Source organism: Cydia pomonella, chromosome 27 (genome assembly GCF_033807575.1).
Source record: "Cydia pomonella isolate Wapato2018A chromosome 27, ilCydPomo1, whole genome shotgun sequence".
Taxonomy (NCBI): Eukaryota; Metazoa; Arthropoda; class Insecta; order Lepidoptera; family Tortricidae; genus Cydia; species Cydia pomonella.
Genome location: NC_084729.1, coordinates 6994276 through 7013418, shown reverse-complemented (window position 1 = coordinate 7013418; position 19143 = coordinate 6994276). Strand labels below are relative to the sequence as shown.

General features: G+C 37.4%; 1 protein-coding gene across 2 annotated transcripts in view; it reads left to right on the top strand.

Moving 5' to 3' along the window:
• The window catches only part of LOC133532686 (uncharacterized), a 31954-nt gene extending 13112 nt beyond the window's left edge, over positions 1–18842 (top strand). For both annotated transcript variants that reach the window (XM_061871454.1, XM_061871453.1), the window contains 3 exons: positions 12084–12202; positions 16874–17024; positions 18695–18842. In XM_061871454.1, coding sequence (XP_061727438.1) covers positions 12084–12202; positions 16874–17024; positions 18695–18746 — 322 coding nt within the window. In that variant the 3' untranslated portion in view covers positions 18747–18842. The remainder of the gene's footprint in view (positions 1–12083; positions 12203–16873; positions 17025–18694) is intronic.
• The last annotated feature ends 301 nt before the right edge of the window (positions 18843–19143 follow it).

The window sequence follows — 19143 nt, the reverse complement described above, 5'->3', positions numbered from 1 at the left end:
GCTTATTGAATGAATGACAGTTTAACAGAACGAATTATAAAAGGATCGACGATCAACTGATCATTCAATTCACCTTGTCTCTCATTTATTAAATACATCTGAGTTGTTCCTGTGACAGTGAATAACAAATAGTGAAGTGAAGTGAAGGTAAAGTGTTTTTGAGCTACGTTTTGTACTATATGCAACTGGCTAAAAACGCAGATCAATTTATCGTGCATAAAGTTGATATTATTGGAGTATTTTTAACACGCCTCAATAATTACCTCAGAATATCGTAAAATATATAAAAATATTAATATATAAATAATATTATATCACATACCTACACGATATTGAAGTTAACACGTTCGCTGCGGAACTAAAACTGACGTTTTTTTATATGGTGCGTTAAATGGCCGATTGGCCTGATACTCAATGTTTACGCCGCGGCGATATGGGGCTCATTGACCTAGTAAGGTATCGACTCATATAAATGACTATAATTATACAAAAATGGAAAAATGTGGACACATCCCTATCAATATCGATAGTCGACGAGTTGGTGGTTACAGTACTTGCTTCGCCCCGGGTTCCTACTATTTACTTGAGAGATATATACAAAAATACATGTAAGGCCTTGTAACCCGATGACGCACTGAATAATAGGTTTATTTTAGGAAGTATTAGTGATGGGAAATAAGTTATCGACATATCCTTTTTATATCATTTATTAAAGAATCAAAAAAAATAGACAGCCAGTATTATTTTTCACATTATATGTGAAAAATTAATTAACGGGCACGGAAGAGATTTTGCACACGATATATCGCTTACGGAACTACACCTGCTTGTCAACGTCGACGCGTTTTTAGTGTCATAGACTGCCGGCGAACGGAAAATGGATTGAGTTTGTGGGTTGTTTCTTGGTAACGTTTCAGCATTTTTTAAAACTTGTAAGGTTTTACCAGTACTAGGGCTCACGTAAATCGACTCTTTGTCACCTTCGTTCAACAGTTGTACTTTCCGGGCTCTAGGGGTATTTTCTAGATCGGTTTGAAATAACGGTTTCAAATGAATAGGAGAAAGTCGGCTGGTGTCAGGCTCTGGCACATTATACTTGCGTTTTTTAGGAGCGGTAATTGTAATTGTGCTCGCTGTTCCTCTACTCACGTAGTTCCGCTGTAGCTCTGGGACAGTTTCCGGTTCCTTACTTGGCCCAGGATTGACGATGTTTATTTCGGATCGATTTTGCTGCGAGTCATTATTTTTTATATTATTTTTGATAAACACTTTTCTCCATCTCGATTTGTCCGCATCAGAATTTTCACTTTCACTGTTTTCATTTTGCTGAAACGATAATTCCAGCATTCTTCTGCACCGTTTATTTGACCGAGGCATAATAAATGATAAAACACCATGAACTATCACAAAAACGTAAACAAACACTTGAATAGTGCACTATCGTATTTACGTCTATTCCCGCTAATGATGTCACAACACTAATCGGAAGTAAACTATTCTATCACCTACAACAGTGCGGGAAGGGGTGGAGAGACCTTGTGATCTATGTCGGGCCTTACGGCCTATTACCCGCAAGGAATCGAAAAAAATATTAATCAGTGCGTTATCAGGCCGAAAAACCTTACCACAGTTTTAATGCTTTATTTAGTAGCCCTTAAAGTCCTAAACTCAAACCTATACTTGTCTCTTTTGTACATATAGAAATTCTCATTATACACCCCCCCGCACCACGGGAAGTTCACCGTTTTTCGCCTCCGCACGGAGTGGGAGTACATGCATAGGGCATTTAAGCCTTATATCGCAGCGAACGTGTTAAATACTTGACTACATTTGTATTTAGTAAGTTGCTGGTACTATATTTAGTTATATTTTACTACAAATTGTGATATTTGTGATAAAAACCTATAAATTTCTCAAGTAATGATAAATAATTGTCTTGTAAACATGGCGTCTATGAGAAGCAGCTTTAACTTGCAACTTCAACCGTAATACCTCCACTCTGCGCGTCAAAGCGTTAAGTTTCACTCTTCTAAAGATCCAAGTAATACCTGTACCACTAATGCTGTTCAAGTCTTTACAATCACTTTTATTTCGTACTTACTGCAGGTATCGAACCACACTAATAGTTATATGTTTAGAGATCCGTAGAACTCGTTGAAAACCCTAAAATACGATGATCGTTTATAGCTGCTTCTATATTTTTCGCTCTTTCAATTGTTTAACACTTACTATGTTTTATCATGTTTTCAGAATGCCTTGCAAAATAATTCAAACTTATAATGAACAACAAGATAAACAAGAACTGTGCATCTGCCCATCTAAGTGGGAAAAACATGGAGTGTTACACTGGCCGAAAAAAAAAGTAAAAAATTATGTAAAATAGAAGATTCAACTCCACAGCCAAACTGGAAAATAATTGGGAAAACAAAATCTACGGGACCCTCGCTTGTGTTTGTAGAACTCGAACTTGGCGCATTATTTTTTTGTTTCCAATGAATCCCTTAAATAATAAATTAAATTAATAGAGTATTATAAATGAAAGCTAAATCACTCTCACGTAATGAGTTTTTAACTTATGTGTTATTAATTATTTCAATTACAGAATTCTCACACACAGTTGTCTTTTTTAATTTCTGCATATTCTGATAAACTCTCCGTACTTTCTTGCGATATCCACCAGTTCTTTGTTTGAACTTCCATGCTTTCAGGTCCATATTTCTTTTAAACTGGCTCAAATATTTTATAAAATGTGACTTCTCCAATAAAAATGGCAGAATGTATCCAAAAAAGTAGGCAATGTGTCAAATACGCTCTTGCTCCTATTGTAAAGCCTTAATGTCGCTATTAGTAAAACAGTCGCTCAAATTGCTACTTAAGTCTGCGCAAAAGTACAAATCACTTCTGCAATAAAACTTTCAGTGGCAGAACAGTGATAAATATATCTTTTATACAGTTCCGTTTAAAAGTCTGCAATTAAAGTCTTTATGCAGTTCTGAAGCGTACGGCAGCGGCAATAGAAGCTTTTTAGCAGCCTTAAGCTTTAACATATATGTTTTAACTCTCTTTTAAAGCTATAGACGGCAAATGGGTTGTAAAATGAACTCTTATAAAGCCTAGAGTGACATTTGGTTCAGTTTCTGCTACCTCTAGTGATATTTACAGCTATGAGCAATTACAGAAGCAATAGTAGAACTTAAAATCACTTTCTGAACCCTTAAAGCGCTACTGTACAGCTAAAAGTTGCAAAATAGGCTGCTATATCCACTAGTGTGCTAGTTGGGAATGTATTGAAAACAGTATACAGTGGTAGCACTTAAAGACTAAGGATTAAGGATAAGGAAAAGTTGACAAATGCCTGAACTAGGAGTTCCTGTGTTTCAGGCAGAATAGGACCATATTAATTAATATAAAATATTCACGTAAAGAAGAATAAAGGCTCGTGTAATGCCAAATTCTTGAAATATATTTATTTCAAGAATTTGGCATTACACGAGCAGCAGTACATTGATCCCCACACTAAGCTCAGCCTGTAATGTATTAGTAAAGATAATATGAAATACAGGTGGATTTGTCAAAGGAAATTTTGACGCCACAGTAAATTTACTGCCATCTTTCGGCACATGATTAAAACTTATAGAACGCTATTTGACTTTGATCCTTATCCTTTCACTGATGTGTGTTAAATTTGCGATAAAAACGCGACCGTGCTACGTGGTGCTACGCCGCAGCGTGCATTTTAGTGCATTTGCTATTAAAGTCTACGCATTGAAGCGTTTCGCACTAGGCCTAGTTAAAGTGACAATAAAAAAACCGGACAAGCGCGAGTTCGTTTTACTCGCGCACCGAGGGTTCCGTACAAACTTGAATTATCTCGAGTAACTATAAAGGCGAAAAACTTTTGATCAGAAGTAGCTATACTAATTTTAATTGTGTACAGCGCCATCTATCGGCAGATTGTCTAACTACTTGCGCGATGTAATTTGGATGTAATGCACGTATGTTGGTTTTTAGACGATAATTCTCTTTCATGTAAACCGATTTTTAATTTTTCCTACTCCTCTACTGTTATCTGTCATTTATGCATTCATTAACACGAATATAAGAACATACATAAAAGGTTTCAAAAAAAGTCTATATTGTCTATTCCTCATAAAAGCTCTTGTGCTTTTAATCGCTATAACGTTACTGCGATTAATGGCTACCAACCTAACAAAACCAAAACGAATACAGTTTTAAACTAAGTGCATTGCTGCCAACTTACAAAATATTCATTTGGTTGCATAGTAAAAATAATTACTTCATAAGTCAGAAACACGCATGTGACACCCGTAATATAGCAACAAGATACAAGATACAAGAAATTTATTGGTAAAAGTCAATGTTTTACAGGTCATTTTGAGTAAGGTACATATTCAACTAATACTAGTAGGTACACAGCATTTTTTGGATAAATGTCACTAACTAAAATAAAAAATATATTTAAAGCAGAACAAATACATAATCAGTATTTAATAGGTCGCATATGTCTTTCAATTCATCATGTTATTTATAAGGTAAACAATTAAAAACGTGTTTATATATAATTTAACTACTTAGGGTTAGTACACGATTCAACAAATTCGTCGACGCTGTAGCATGCTAAGTCAGTTAACATTGCTTTAAGATTTTGGTCAAACTTTTTATTCGTTTTTGCTAGTTTTATTTCCTCAGGTAGCAAGTTATACAATTTTACGCCTAAGATCCCAAGTGACTTTCGGGCCCTTGCGAGCCTGCACCGCGGGACGATTAACCGGTTAATTCTACGGGCCTGCGAATGGGTAGCGTACTGATCCACGTTAGCTCTAACATACTTACATGCGCTTAATATGTAAACACTCGGAAGAGTGAGAATCTTATACTCTTTAAATAAACTTTTTGCGGGATGATCATATGACTTTCCGCTGATAATACGAACAGCACGTTTTTGTAATTTGAAAGGCCTTTCGCGGTCAGCCGCCGTCGCCCACAGGTCAGCACCCATAATAAGAAGCGAATGAAAATACCCATAGTACGCTTTTATCACATTTTCATGAGACAAGGTCGGTGCTATTCTGGAAAGCGCATAGCATGCGGAAGACAGTTTGTCGCACAAGTAGTCGATGTGAGGGGACCACGTGAGACCGGAATCTAGGATGAAGCCTAGGTATTTTACCTCTTTAGCTTGTGGTACTTCGACGTCATTTAGCTTTATAAGTAGTTTGTTGACTACGAAGACCGCCAACACCCATAGACTACGAAGACCGCTTAGCGTTGCTTGTTAGTCTCCGTAGGCTACGGTGGCCAAAATTGAGAAAAAACTGTCCAAAAATTTAATTTAGCAAGTAGCAAGTACCAGTGCCTCATGAGTTACGAGGTGTCGCGGACCGGCCGGCCGCGGCCCGGGGCGGGCCGGGCGCGTAACAAGGTATGCTCGCGCGTCTTGGCTATATACTTTTGCTTTGTTTACCTAAATTAAGATTTATTTTTGTTGACTCGTAGGAAAAATATTGTATGCAACGTTGTATAAGTAGGTCAAAAAATGCTCGTGGCGTATTCCCTTACCATGTTCGCCTACGCCTTCGGCTCCGACTCACATTGTAACTCACGCCACTCGCCTTTTTTGACCCTTCTTATACAACTGTTGCATAAAATACTATTAAATGTTCTTTTATTTGAAAAAAGGCTTTTTATAAACACAGTTGGTTAAATTGCAAACTGAATTCGCAAATGTTTTTACTTAATTAAAAAAAAGTTATCAAGATAGAGGTCTGGTTATAGTTTTCCTGTAAAATTTATAGTAATGTTAATATTATGTAAAAAATCATAATTTCGCTTTACATCGGAGATAAGAGGGAGGGGGAATGGTATTTATTATTTTCACATTTCTCTTCATAAATTAATTATTTTCCACTACCAAAAAATAATAATAAATTATTTTGGAATTATATAAAAAAATCCCATAGTTTATAAAAATAAAATAAAAAATAATACTTTCAATGTGTCTGGGTTAGCGTTGTTCATAACTATTCCTTTCAAATCGACAGGGACCGTGCGCGATGTAGGGTCTGCACCCTTTTGGCCTGAATCGGAACAATAAACATGTAAATTTACACGTCACGTGTTTTCTTGTGCATAGTAGGTTAGCCATCTTGTGGGCTACATTGGAACAATAAACATCACATCGTGTTCTTCATCTCGCTTCTGCACCTCTTTCGAACGACTCAACAACCACTCTCAAGATGGGCGAGCCGCGCTCCCCTCAAGTGCCGCGCCACGGGTCTAATATAACTGGTTCTAACCCAGACCTATCCACATTCGACTCGACGTCCGACCCACAAAATATAACGTTGCGTAAAAGGAAGATTTCTGCCTTAGATTGCGAATTAACTCAAGAAATCTCTCAAATCAGAACTGAAATGTCAACATTTTTAAAAGACTTCAAAACAGCTAATGATGAATTCAAATGCACCGTGAGGTCGGATCTCGTGGAGATTAAAGACCAAGTGAAAACAATTTCCTCAAAACTAACCTCAATGAGTTCGGAGCATGAGAAATTCAAATCTGAACTAACTGAACTGACTAAATCTATGGAATTTCACTCGAAATCCCAGGATGATTTAGTACTCAAAGTTGAATCGTTGTCAACAAAGATTACCAACAACGATATTGACATGGAATTAGCTGATTGTAAATCTCAAATTGCTGGATTAAAAATGGAGCTCAATATCTCCCAACAAAGGGAACGAATGAACAACCTGGAAATCGGTGGAATCCCAGAAAAAAATAATGAGGATCTTCCTGCTTACCTACTCGCCATTTGCAATGTCCTGGGTGTAGCCATCTCAAAGGACGACATTATCCACATTCACCGCGTTCCCACATACTTACCTAACGTCCCAAAAAACATCATCGCGAAATTAAGGACGCAATTATTAAAGGACACCATCATATCAGCCATCCGAAAAAAGAAGGGTATCTCCACAACGGACATCGGAATAACATCACTTGAAAAACCGAGGAAAATCTTTGTAAATGAACACCTAGCCCCATTTTTCAAAAAACTTTACAAAAAGACCCGTGACATTGTGTCAAAATCTGACTTTCAGCATGTGTGGGTGAGGAACGGGAAGATTTTTGTTCGAAAAAACGACAATGCGCCATTGATAAATATACAAGATTACAAAGACCTAGAAAGAATCAAATGATTTTGTTACCGCTCATAGTGCTGACTTATAACACTGGTATTTATTTTAACACAAAGCTGAGTAGGTTTAGTTAGATATGCTAATTGTTCTTTAAAGTGTAGAACTAGTACGCGTTTATCATATTTTTACACATTCACACGCACACACACATTGTTTACATTCCTCACTATATATATTTTACGCCTTAATTTACATGGTACTGAGTATGTAAGCGCTCGCTTTTTGTTATTAATGCATTGTTCACGTGACCCCATTATATTTTTACTGATAATGGTATCCTTACGCACTCAGATTGCACTTGGAATTCTTATTGTGCGTATTCAAAGTGATACCTAATAACAATGTCTCACATAGAAACCTTTCCTTTTTATATCAAAATGTGCGCGGCCTCCGCACTAAATGCCTTGATTTATATAACAATATATTGCTCAATGACTATGATATATTGTTATTTTCCGAAACATGGTTGCAAGACGATATATTAGACGGCGAACTCTGCGATAATAGGTACACAGTGTTTCGTCAGGATCGAAATCTTTTACTAACAAATAAAAAAACGGGCGGTGGCGTGATGATTTGCGCGCGGAGGGAGCTCGGTGCGGAATTATGTAACGATTGGAATGCAGCGTCTACCGAGTCACTTTGTATCACGATTCCCTCTCATAAAATAAACTCCACAGGTAACTTGCACATTGTTATCGCATATGTTCCCCCGGACCGTAATGAGCAACCAATATACCTAAACACTATTAAAGATAATATGGAATGCATTTTAAATACTCACCCGTCGGATAATTATATATTAATTGGGGACTTTAATTTAACTTGTCTTTTGTGGAGTAATAACTGCGAATATACGCTCAGCTCTGATACTTGTTTATTAAAAGATGCTGCCTTGGAATTTGTCGATCAAATTTATTTTCTAGGTTTAACACAATATAACTTTATTAGTAATTCTGAAGGCAAGTATCTTGATTTATGTTTTAGCAACTTACCTTGTACTATATCTAGATGCGCACTACCAATAATCAAAGAAGACAAATATCACCCATCGTTAAATATTTCTATTTTAGACCTACACACTTTGCCTTTACGCGAAAAAATACAACCATATTTAAATTTTTACAAATGTGATTACAAAGTAATTAACGATTATTTACTATCAATTGACTGGAGCGTTATTTTAAATGCTGCCAACGTTGATGATGCGGTGGATTTATTTTACAATATTTTATACAAATGTTTTCACTTACATATACCATTAATCAAGCGACCTAACCGAAAATTATCCCCTCAGTGGTATAGTCCTGCACTGCACAAAATTATTAATGAAAAAATGAAAGTACACAAAAAGTGGAAAAAGTATGGTAATCCTCGTGATTACGATGAATTCTGTCTCCTTAGAAGTAGGCAAAAACGGGTGCAGGCTCAATGCTTTGATAATTTTAAATCTAATACTGAGAGGTTCATAAAACATTCTCCTAAACATTTTTGGAGTTACGTAAAATCTAAAAGGGGTGGATCTAACTACCCCAATAAATTTACAATTGGCAACACTGAAATAACAGATGGTCAAGATATTTGCAATGCCTTTAACAAATTCTTTGAAAGCGTATTTGTACCTCCATGTAACTCTAGTACTCACTGCTATCGGCCCCCCAATCCATACACAAGTGATGAAATTGTTAGCTCTGTGAACGTCTCTGAACCTGTCGTATTAAAGTTACTAAGTTCACTACACAAAGATAAGGGTGCCGGCTGCGATGGCATACCATCAATATTCTTGGCATCATGTGCTAAAAGTCTTGCCTTACCTATTACATTGCTTTTTCGTAGATCACTAAAGGAGTGTGTATTCCCTACAAAGTGGAAACAAGCTCAAATTGTTCCCGTTCATAAAAAAGGGTCGAAATCTTTAATCACTAACTACCGACCTATATCGATTCTTAATTCTATTAGTAAACTCTTTGAAAAGTTAATCTTCGATATAATTTGCCCCGTTATAAAACGCGGTATCCCCGATTCTCAGCATGGTTTTCTTCGTGGTCGTTCTACCGTTACCAATCTTGCTCTGTTCTCCAATTTCGTTCTTTCCGAAATGGAAAATGGCGGTCAGGTTGACGTGGTCTACACGGATTTTGAAAAAGCATTTGATCGTGTAGATCACGACATCCTCCTCCACAAGTTAAATAACCTAGGGATCCACGGCGACCTTCTTCGTTGGGTAAGTTCTTACCTAAGTAATCGTTCCCAAGCTGTTGTTGTAGGTGGATTCAGGTCTAACTATATTTCTATTCCCTCTGGGGTGCCCCAAGGGTCGCACTTGGGCCCTCTTTTCTACAACGCCTACATTTATGACATAGGCCAAGTAATAAAACACTCTAAACATCTGTTATACGCGGATGATAAAAAGATTTTCCTACGCGTGCGGTCAGTCGATGATTGCAAACTTTTACAAAACGACTTGTATAGCCTATTGGATTATTACACTGCAAATAGAATAAATATTAGTATCGAGAAATGCCAAACAATAAGTTTTACCAGAAAAAAAAACCCTATCGAATTCTCATATCATTTTAATAATGTACAAATAGAAAGGGTGTATTTAGTTCGCGATTTAGGAGTTTACTTCGATAGCAAAATGTTATTTTCAAGCCACATAGACACAATTGTGACTAAAGCTTACCGTAATCTTGGCTTTGTTATCCGCACATGTAGTCCTTTTAGATCTCCACTTACGTTACAAGTTGTATTTAATGCTTATGTTCGCAGTATACTTGAATATGCCAGTCCTATTTGGTCTCCATGTTACTCTATATATAAAGATCGCATTGAACGCATACAAAGAAAGTTTGTTAAACATATGAACTACAAATGTATGAAAATTGCTATGCATACTTCGTATAAGGAGAAATGTAAAGCTTATGGTTTACTTTCGCTGGAGGATCGACGTCTCCTGCTGGATATGGGGTTACTTTTTGATATCATTCGTGGACGTTTGGATTGTTCTGAAATTCTTAACTTCATTTCCCTACGAACACCCTTACGTCGCACAAGACATACAGCATTATTAAACATACCTTACCATTCTACCAAATATGGTAAAAACTCTGTCTTTGCACGCATCTCAAAAATTTACAATAGTAAGTTCAAAGATATCGATTTGTTTCTCGGATCCAAACACTTATTCAAATCTAAAATAATAAAGGTTGTATCAGCTACTAGCCGGGGTAATCAGTAGAATGCATTGTATCGGTAACTTGCTATGGTATAAATGAGCGTTTCTACTCATGGTATCTTAATCAACTTATTATATAACTAATTAAAATTATGTAATTACATACACACACACACACACACACACACACACACACACACACTCCTATATATATGTAGACATAAATATCCGTACTGGTTCTAGACCTAGCTTACACATAATATTGAAATATTGTTTTATAATGTATTGCCTACCTCAATATTCAATTCAATAATTAATCAGAGTAAAAAAAAAGGTTCTTTTTATATATTTGTTTAGCTAATTGTGTCTCAGTAAGTGCTCAATCATGTTCACTAATGTATACCTACTATTCTGTAACTACCTTCTTAACTATTTACTTATATCAAGATTTGACCTTGTGGATTACTGTAATTGGCTTTATACACTTAAAATTTAAAATTGCACATGTAATTATTATAAGCTGTTGTAATCCTGAATAAATAAAAAAAAAAAAAAAAACATTTACGCCTCGCGCCAAAAATCTGACGGCTCCTGTGCTGCCTCCTATAATTCATGCACGCTCCCTTCTCGAGCACAGATTACAATACTCACTAGGAGAAGAACGTTAACTCCATACAAAAAAATATCCCTTTCAAAACTTCGTTTATACTAGTGGCGCTCTCTTTGTATCTCAGAACTAAAATTGACAACCTGTTTAGCCTGGCGGGGTTTGGTAGGTGGTAATACCGGTAATCCAGTTCTAGCCAATGGTTCTGGGTTCGAATCCCAGCGACGGAATTTCTTTTTGTATTTTTTGTTTTTGTTGGGGTGAGGTTTTTAAATTAGCATTTCTCAAATAGAAAGATATTATGTTAGATATTCATCAAAATCACAGGCATTATTTGTCCTAAGAAAGATGATTTCCATATTTTGAAGTTATTTCAAAAACAAAGGTTGTTACCTTATTATATATTGATTTAAACCAACACGACTTTTCGTTCATAGTTTTAAAACGAATACGGGACTTAATCGCGTAAACTCCAGCCAGCCAGTCTGCCTGTGACCACGAGCATAACGTCACGTTCGAAACGTCAGGCCATATAATAAACGTAAGTTTACGCGATTAAGTCCCGTATTCGTTTTAAAACTATAAAGGTAACAAAACAGTGATCATCCAGTTTTAAATATTGTTATATTAGGATTAAAAGAGCTTGATTCGAAAAACATACAATAGGCAGTAATAAATAAAAGTCATTAAAAATATTCATGATAAAAACAATACAGTTGTGTATATACTATTTATTGCTTATAATATAGCTTTTTAGATACCTACCTAAAACATGAATCTTTGGCACATCTGGTTTTACTCCACAATATCTACCCACTAATATCAGGCCAAAAAACAAAAGATACATGGATATATGTGACAATTTAACTAAAGTTGTTATTACATCTATCCGATTGTCGGACACTTTCTACTCCACTACGAGCTCACGCAAGTCTACCTTTACTCTATCCAACGATATTTAGGATGACCAACAGGACGGCATCCAATTGGTCGACCCCAGTATGCTCTTTTGACTGCTCGAAAAAAAAACAATATATAGAAAGTACAAAAAATATATTAATTTATTCTATTTCAGACCGCCCCCTGGTTGGGTATCTACTGAGGCATCAACTACGACAGAAACGACGGAGCCAGAGTGGTCCGATCACCTAAGGGTGCAGGGCGGAAGGACCGGGCAGCCAACAAAACCAAAAGGTTCAATCTTAAGAGGAAAGGGGACGGCCGCTTTTCCATACAAACGTAGTCCCCATTTTCCCCTCTGGATAGTTAGTTAGTTAGTTAGTGCTTCTGGGCATTTTCCGCAAATCGACAACCATTGTGCCTATTTTGCGTGAAACGAGGTAGCGCTACTCTAACCACCCCAGCTCCTCCACGAAGCCTAGCAAAGTTTTCAGTTTGCTAATTGCCTCTCCTAGTGTGCACGGATTCCCTAGGTATTTGTTCCTGTATACTTCTACCTGTTTGCAGTCTAGGAGAATATGTTTTGTTGTTTCTTCTTCTTCCATGCACGCTCTGCACATGGGGCTGTCTGTTTTACCCATATTGTGTAGGTGTTTGTTAAGTGTGTTATGTCCTGTAATTAATCCTTACTATTTTACGTAGTTCGTGTCGAGGTGTTTTCAGTAGTATTTTGGTGAGTTTGTGGTTCAGTTCCGGTAGAAAATCCTTGGTCTGCCTGCATGTGTCCATTTCATTCCAGTATTTATTGTGCAGTTGTCTGTGATGTAGGTCTAGCTGGTTGTGTATATAGGATATTGGTAGGGGTATGATGGGCTCGGGTCCATATGCCGGCGTTTCTGAGCCTTTCCTGGCCAGTTCGTCCGCTGCATCGTTTCCTCTTGATCCACTATGCCCCTTTATCCATTGAATTGTTACTTTGTTGCCTTCTTTGCTCACTTCCGTGAGGCTTCGATGACATTCGAATATGAGCTCCCTGGATATAGGGACCGTGCGCGTTGGAGGGTCTGCCATCTCGTGGCCTGAATTGGAACCATAAACATACACCTGTACACGTCACGTGTTTTCTTGTGCATAGTAGGTTCTGCCATCTTGTGGCCTACATCGGAACAAAAAACATCACATTTACGCCTCGCGCCAAAAATCTGACGGCTCCTGTGCTGCCTCCTACTGTTCATGCACGCTCCCTATTAAAATTATGGAAAACATTTTTAACACAGTTTGATGTGCTTATATTAGCAATAGCTATGCTCCTACGTATGACTATTTTCGATTTTGGATTATTGAAAAAAAATTGGAGCGAGAAATAGAAAATTTCATTTCATAGATTTCAATATAATTTTTTTAATGTTCCGAACTCTTGTTATAATTAAAAATTAAACAGGAGCAGAGCTGTGGCTGATATACACCAAAATGTGTTACGTTAACGGCACCAATCATGGGACATTTAGGAAAAAAATTGGAGTATTTTTGATATTTCACCGACATCTCTAAAATGTCTACCGCTTTATGCTTTAAAAGTTGAATGTCCAATTCGTCCTTTATGTTTTCTATGTATTTAATGAAAGCTACTGCAATTGGTTTCAATATTATTAACCAATTATACCTAACAATAGTTTTTTTCTCCAGTCATGGGATGTATGGCGCCATTAATTTTCAAACTAAAAAATTTCAATGAAAAATTAAACTTAAGCTGCTCTTTGGCTCTTGTTTATGGTAAATGTTGCCAGCGATTACAAACTGATGGTAAATACTTGTTTTACAGGATTTGTCTATACCATCCCATTACTGGTGCCTGTTCCATTAAAGGGGTGTTTATTATAAAATGTTTTCAATAATGTTAATTTCCAGAGAGGCCATTGAGGACTACCTAAAAGGCGATTTCGGGTCTTAAACTTTCGTCTTAAATATTATCACAGAATAAGTTACTTAATATATAATATGATGATGATCGAGCTCATCTGATGATGGAGACAGGAGGTGGTCGTGGGAACTCTGTGATAAAACAGATCAACCTAATTGTGTTTGGAGTTGGTAGTATTGTCGCGATGAGTATTAGTTGCCTGTGGAAAGAAAAGTACAGTCAGCGATAAAAGCTTGTACGGCCACAGATATTAATTGTTTACCCATTCACGGATCAAGCTAATTTGGTTTTATTGACTAACCCCCTTATTCATATTCATAAACGTCTACTAATGTTGTCAAGACGCTAATAATCGTTTGTCCCTTTCCGACGTATTGGTATGATGGAAAGGGACAAACGATTATTAGCGGCTTGTCAACTTTAGTAGACGTTTAGGTATGAATAAGGGGGTAACGCTATGGCATCTCGAATCTATTAGTAAACCCTAAATGGCTTGACATTTAAGTTTTGTTTCGCGTTTTCTGCATACATTATTACTTTTTACATCTTGGCGAAAAAGCTTTTAAAGTAAAGTTTTTTGATTTACAAAAAAAATTGCTGATTTCCTTTAAATAGACTATAGGCAAATTAACACGAAGTCTTCTCCTTCGCGATTTTCGTAGACATCTCTTCTAAATACCTAAAACTGCTATGGATGTGTTCCTCGTTATCTCCAGAATACGAATTGACCGGTTCGCGGTTTTCGTTTATGAAGGGGGGGGGGGGGGGGGAACGAAAAAAAGGGGGGGACAGATGGCAGCCGACCATGATTGATATTTGTTCACAAATGTTAGAAGCATATTTTCGCAGAACTTATGCCATCCATCCACGGTAACAAATCCTATATTTTCAAATATTTTGTAAACGACTACAGTTATGACTACGGTTATTATGAAACAATAATAGTACGTTTAATTATCTTTCAAACGACACCTCACACGAACCAATCGGTTTCATAGGACTCAAGATGTGAATAAATATCAATGATATTTGGGCGCCATCTCACCCCCACCCCCTCCCCCTTTTTAGACCCGTCCCCCTCTCCTTAAACTAAAACCGGTAAATTCGTATTCTGGAGACAACGAGGAACATATCCATACCAGTTTTAGGTATTTAGAAGAGATGTCGACGACTTTTCTCAAAACAGGCCAGTTTCCCCCAGGCTATTAAAAGTGACCATGTGCTTTTTTGTATGCTTGAGACTTCGACCTTTGTCCTATTTTGTTTGTCCTACATGTCGCGTACCTACAGTTAGTCAGGTCATAAGTTCTGTCACAAAGGTGACACAGGAAGGTGAAGGTGTGACACATGGAGAGCCTTTACACCTCCAAATCTTATTAATGGGTATTATTATCTTTCTCAGACCGTGGGGGACCTTATACATGTCCCAACTTAATGTTATTAACTGTGGAGACTATACGTCTCTGTAATATACTTGACTTATTGGATACATACTAGTTATGTATTCTCTACTGCCAGTCAAGCGCCGGCCGATTTTATAGACACTCGGCCCTAAACGACCTAATCCGCAGAGCACTCGGTACCGTCTCCATACCAGCAACCCTGGAGCCAGTTGGTTTATCAGCGGCAAATGGCAAAAGGCCCGACGGCTGCTCGCTCGTACCTTGGTTCCTGGGGCGGTCCCTGGCGTGGGATGTAACATGCGTTGATACGCTGGCCCCATCTCATGTCCGGCGCTCTGCCAGGAAGCCGGGGACGGCAGCAGACGACGCCCAAATTGCCAAGTGTCGCAAATATGCATTTTTAAAAAGTAGTTATGTATTTGCGGCACTTGCGATTGAAACTTTCGGTCCTTGGTCGTCCGACACCAAGAAACTAGTAAAAGAAATTTCCACTAAACTGGTCTGGGTGTCTGGTGACCTACGAGCTGGCGCTTTTTTCCCACAAAAACTTAGCCTCACTGTGCAGAGAGGGAACGCGGCCAGTGTCCTGGGAACAATGCCTCAGGCTAATTTAGACTTAGTTTTTTGATAATATAGCTATTAATTGTGTATGTTAAATTAAATTATTATGTAATTATTATGTGGGGAATAAAATGTATAAAGAAGTATCACAAATAATGCTAATGAAGGCAGAATTATGTAAAAGATCGTATATTCTGTGGCATTCGTTTATGAGACTGCTAGCTTAACAGTCTAGACGCGATTTATTAATTTAGTTAAATTTAATTTTGATACTTGGAAAGACTTTACAGGTCCACATTTTATTAGTAGTTTTTTAGTAGTAGTAGATCTTTTACATCTCCATATTTAATGTGTTATTAATCATAGAGACTGTACATGTTTGTTGTATTAATGTAATGTTAACCCAAGTATTATTGGCTGATGCTGTATTTATAAGTGTTGCTATGTATTTTTCATGTCACTATATCATGTTACTATATATGTTGTATTGACTTGTAAACGAGCCCTTGAGGCCTACTTGTAGGTTTTTTTTTTAATTATTTACAATCCAGCCTCGTATTTGCGTCTAACGCCAGTCCCAAAGTTAACAAATAGTAAATAAATACGCGATCTAAATTTTAAACTAATTAATAAGTATAAAACAAGCTTTCAAATAATAGCAAACTTTTTTATTAAAAGCCTTGTATTGCATTTTATCAGTCAAATCCCTCGTGACAGAACTTATGACCTAACTAAGTAACACTCAAACAATTTCCGCCGCTGTGTTACTTGTTATTTTTTTGGACATATTTGCATGGTTCGATAGGGTCGAGCTAACCCTGCATGGCATTTTCAATGACAATCAAGTGTGGAAATGTCATCATTAATGCCAAAATATATGAAAATATGACGTTTATAATGACACCCCCTCACTTTGTTCTATTCAAGTTAGTGCCAATTTAGCCTAGACGGAGTCCAAAACTTAGCTTGACGGAGTCTAACATTTAGCTCAGACGGAATCTAAAATTTAGCTTTGACGGAGGCTAAAATTTAGTCTAGACCTTAGACTGAGTCTAAACTCTGTTTTTTTTATGACCTCAGCATACCTCGCGCAGAAAATTGAAGAAACACACAAACTCATCGACGCGGCGCTAGCAGGCAAGAAGAGGAAGCTGCAAAATGCGAGGGAATATTTTAAGAAACATGGACACTATCCTACCACCACCAAGCCTCGCACTCTGCAGCCCATGAGGTACACCTTTTTAGATCGTTTCGTGGTTATACCTAGTTCGTTCTTTTAGCATTAGGAATAAGTTTTAGCAAAAAACTCATTTTTAGTAAAAGCTTCTATCGCTGACTGTACTTTTCTTTCCACAGGCAACTAATACTTGTCAAGACAATTCTAAAAACTCCAAACACAATTAGGTTCCGTTGTTTTATCACAGAGCTCCTATGGCCACCTCCCGTCTCCATCATCAGATCAGCTCTATGGTACCATAATATTGCATTGTCACCCGACCCGACTTACATATGTATGGAAATTTTCAGCTTCATGGGAAACCGGGAAGGGTGCCAAGTTTAACTTGCAACTATTGCAAATACAAAGTAATCAATCTAAACGCTTTTTAAAAATCAGTCACTATTACATGCTATTATTTATGAAAGCAAAAGAATGTAAATAATGGTATATATTTATAATTGTTTCATATTCATATTTGCCGTGACTTATTTTTCGAAAGTGTTTTGCAATAAAAAGACACGTCAAAGTCACTTACCTTCTTTCTAATGGTAAAAACGGACTAGAGCATTGTATAATCGTTGGTTTTGTAGCTGGCCCCGAACGGCTAATCCTTCGTCTGTTTATTGTATGTAAAACCGCACGTGCTACTACCTGCAAAAAATAATTCTATTTAGCACCTGAGCGCGGCCTAGGCCAGCGCTCATAACACCAGTGTGCAGTGTAAGTGCGCTATCCTATAATGCGCCTTTGTTAGGCATCTCGATGACACATTTTAGACTGGTTCTGTAGCGTTCGACTCTCCGGCACTCGGTAACCGTAGAGGGGCCACACAGCCTCGCAACATATTTTTCCATTATTTCATTTCAAATCTTATTGCAATTCCCATAGAGTCGTGATTCACGAACCGGTTAAAGCGTTTTTTTATGCAGGTAAGTACTTAAGTAGCACGTGCGGTTTTACTTACAATAGACAAAGGATTAGCCGTTCGGGGCCAGCTACCAAATGAAGGACTATACAAAGGAGAGGTTTCCTCAGACTACAGGCTTGATAAATAAAAGTTGTCACTGAAAAGAAAGGGTCGCTGAGAAAACTGATTTCATGACAAGAAATATGGACACTATCCTACCACCAAAAGGCCTCGGCCTCAGCAGCTGATCAGGTACACCTTTTTAGATTGATTCGTGACTAGCATTGTACCAAGAACAAGTTCCCAGGGACTACAAAAGTAGGGTCGCTTTAAGACAAAATTATGATTTAATGCCAAGAAATATGGACACTCCAACCACCAGGCCTCGGACTCAGCAGCCAATGAGGTACACTTTTTAGATCGATTCGTGGCTATGATCGTCGAAGAGGGAACGCCTATCTGGGAGGATGATAAACACTCGTCGTAGTTTTTCTGACTTTATATTTTTTAATATCAATACAAATATCGACTACTCTCAATGACTGCCACCAACGGAATGCCCGGCTGTCGATCTTTAGCGGCAGGGCGATAGTAAGAACTATACAATAAGAAATAAAAAAAATGGTTTCAAATATAAAATTAGTTCAGTATGATCGACGAATAATTTGTTCGAAATAATTTATTTACTGAATAAATAGTGACGAATATGTAATCTTTTTTTTTCGTTCTTGGTATTGGAATTTTAGCTTACCTCTGATTGGGTCTTTTGTTTTAGGCTTTGGTCACCGAACCTGGACTACGGGTGGTCTGGCGAGGACGAATGGTGATGTCATCGAAATGACTAATAATATTTTTCCGTTAAATAAACCATATTTCAAAAATAAATGAATTATTATTCATCAAGAGGTTGCACAAGAAATACCTTATGGTCTGTGTCTGTACTAATTCCCCATGAAACTACACCGTAGCGGAGAGTTGACTCTACGTACGCATGATAAGTTCCTATACCTTTTAGTTCGTCTGTAAAGGATTTAGGCATGCACTTGGATTGTACTTTGAGCTAGAGACCGCAGGTTGCCGAAATCAGTCGGAAGGTTACGGGCACCCTTCACGCTCTTAACAAACTCAGACACTTTTGCCAGTCAAAACTACAACTTTATTAGTTAACACCTTAATCCTACCCATTATCGACTATGGTGATGTGTGCTATCCTGACTTAAATGA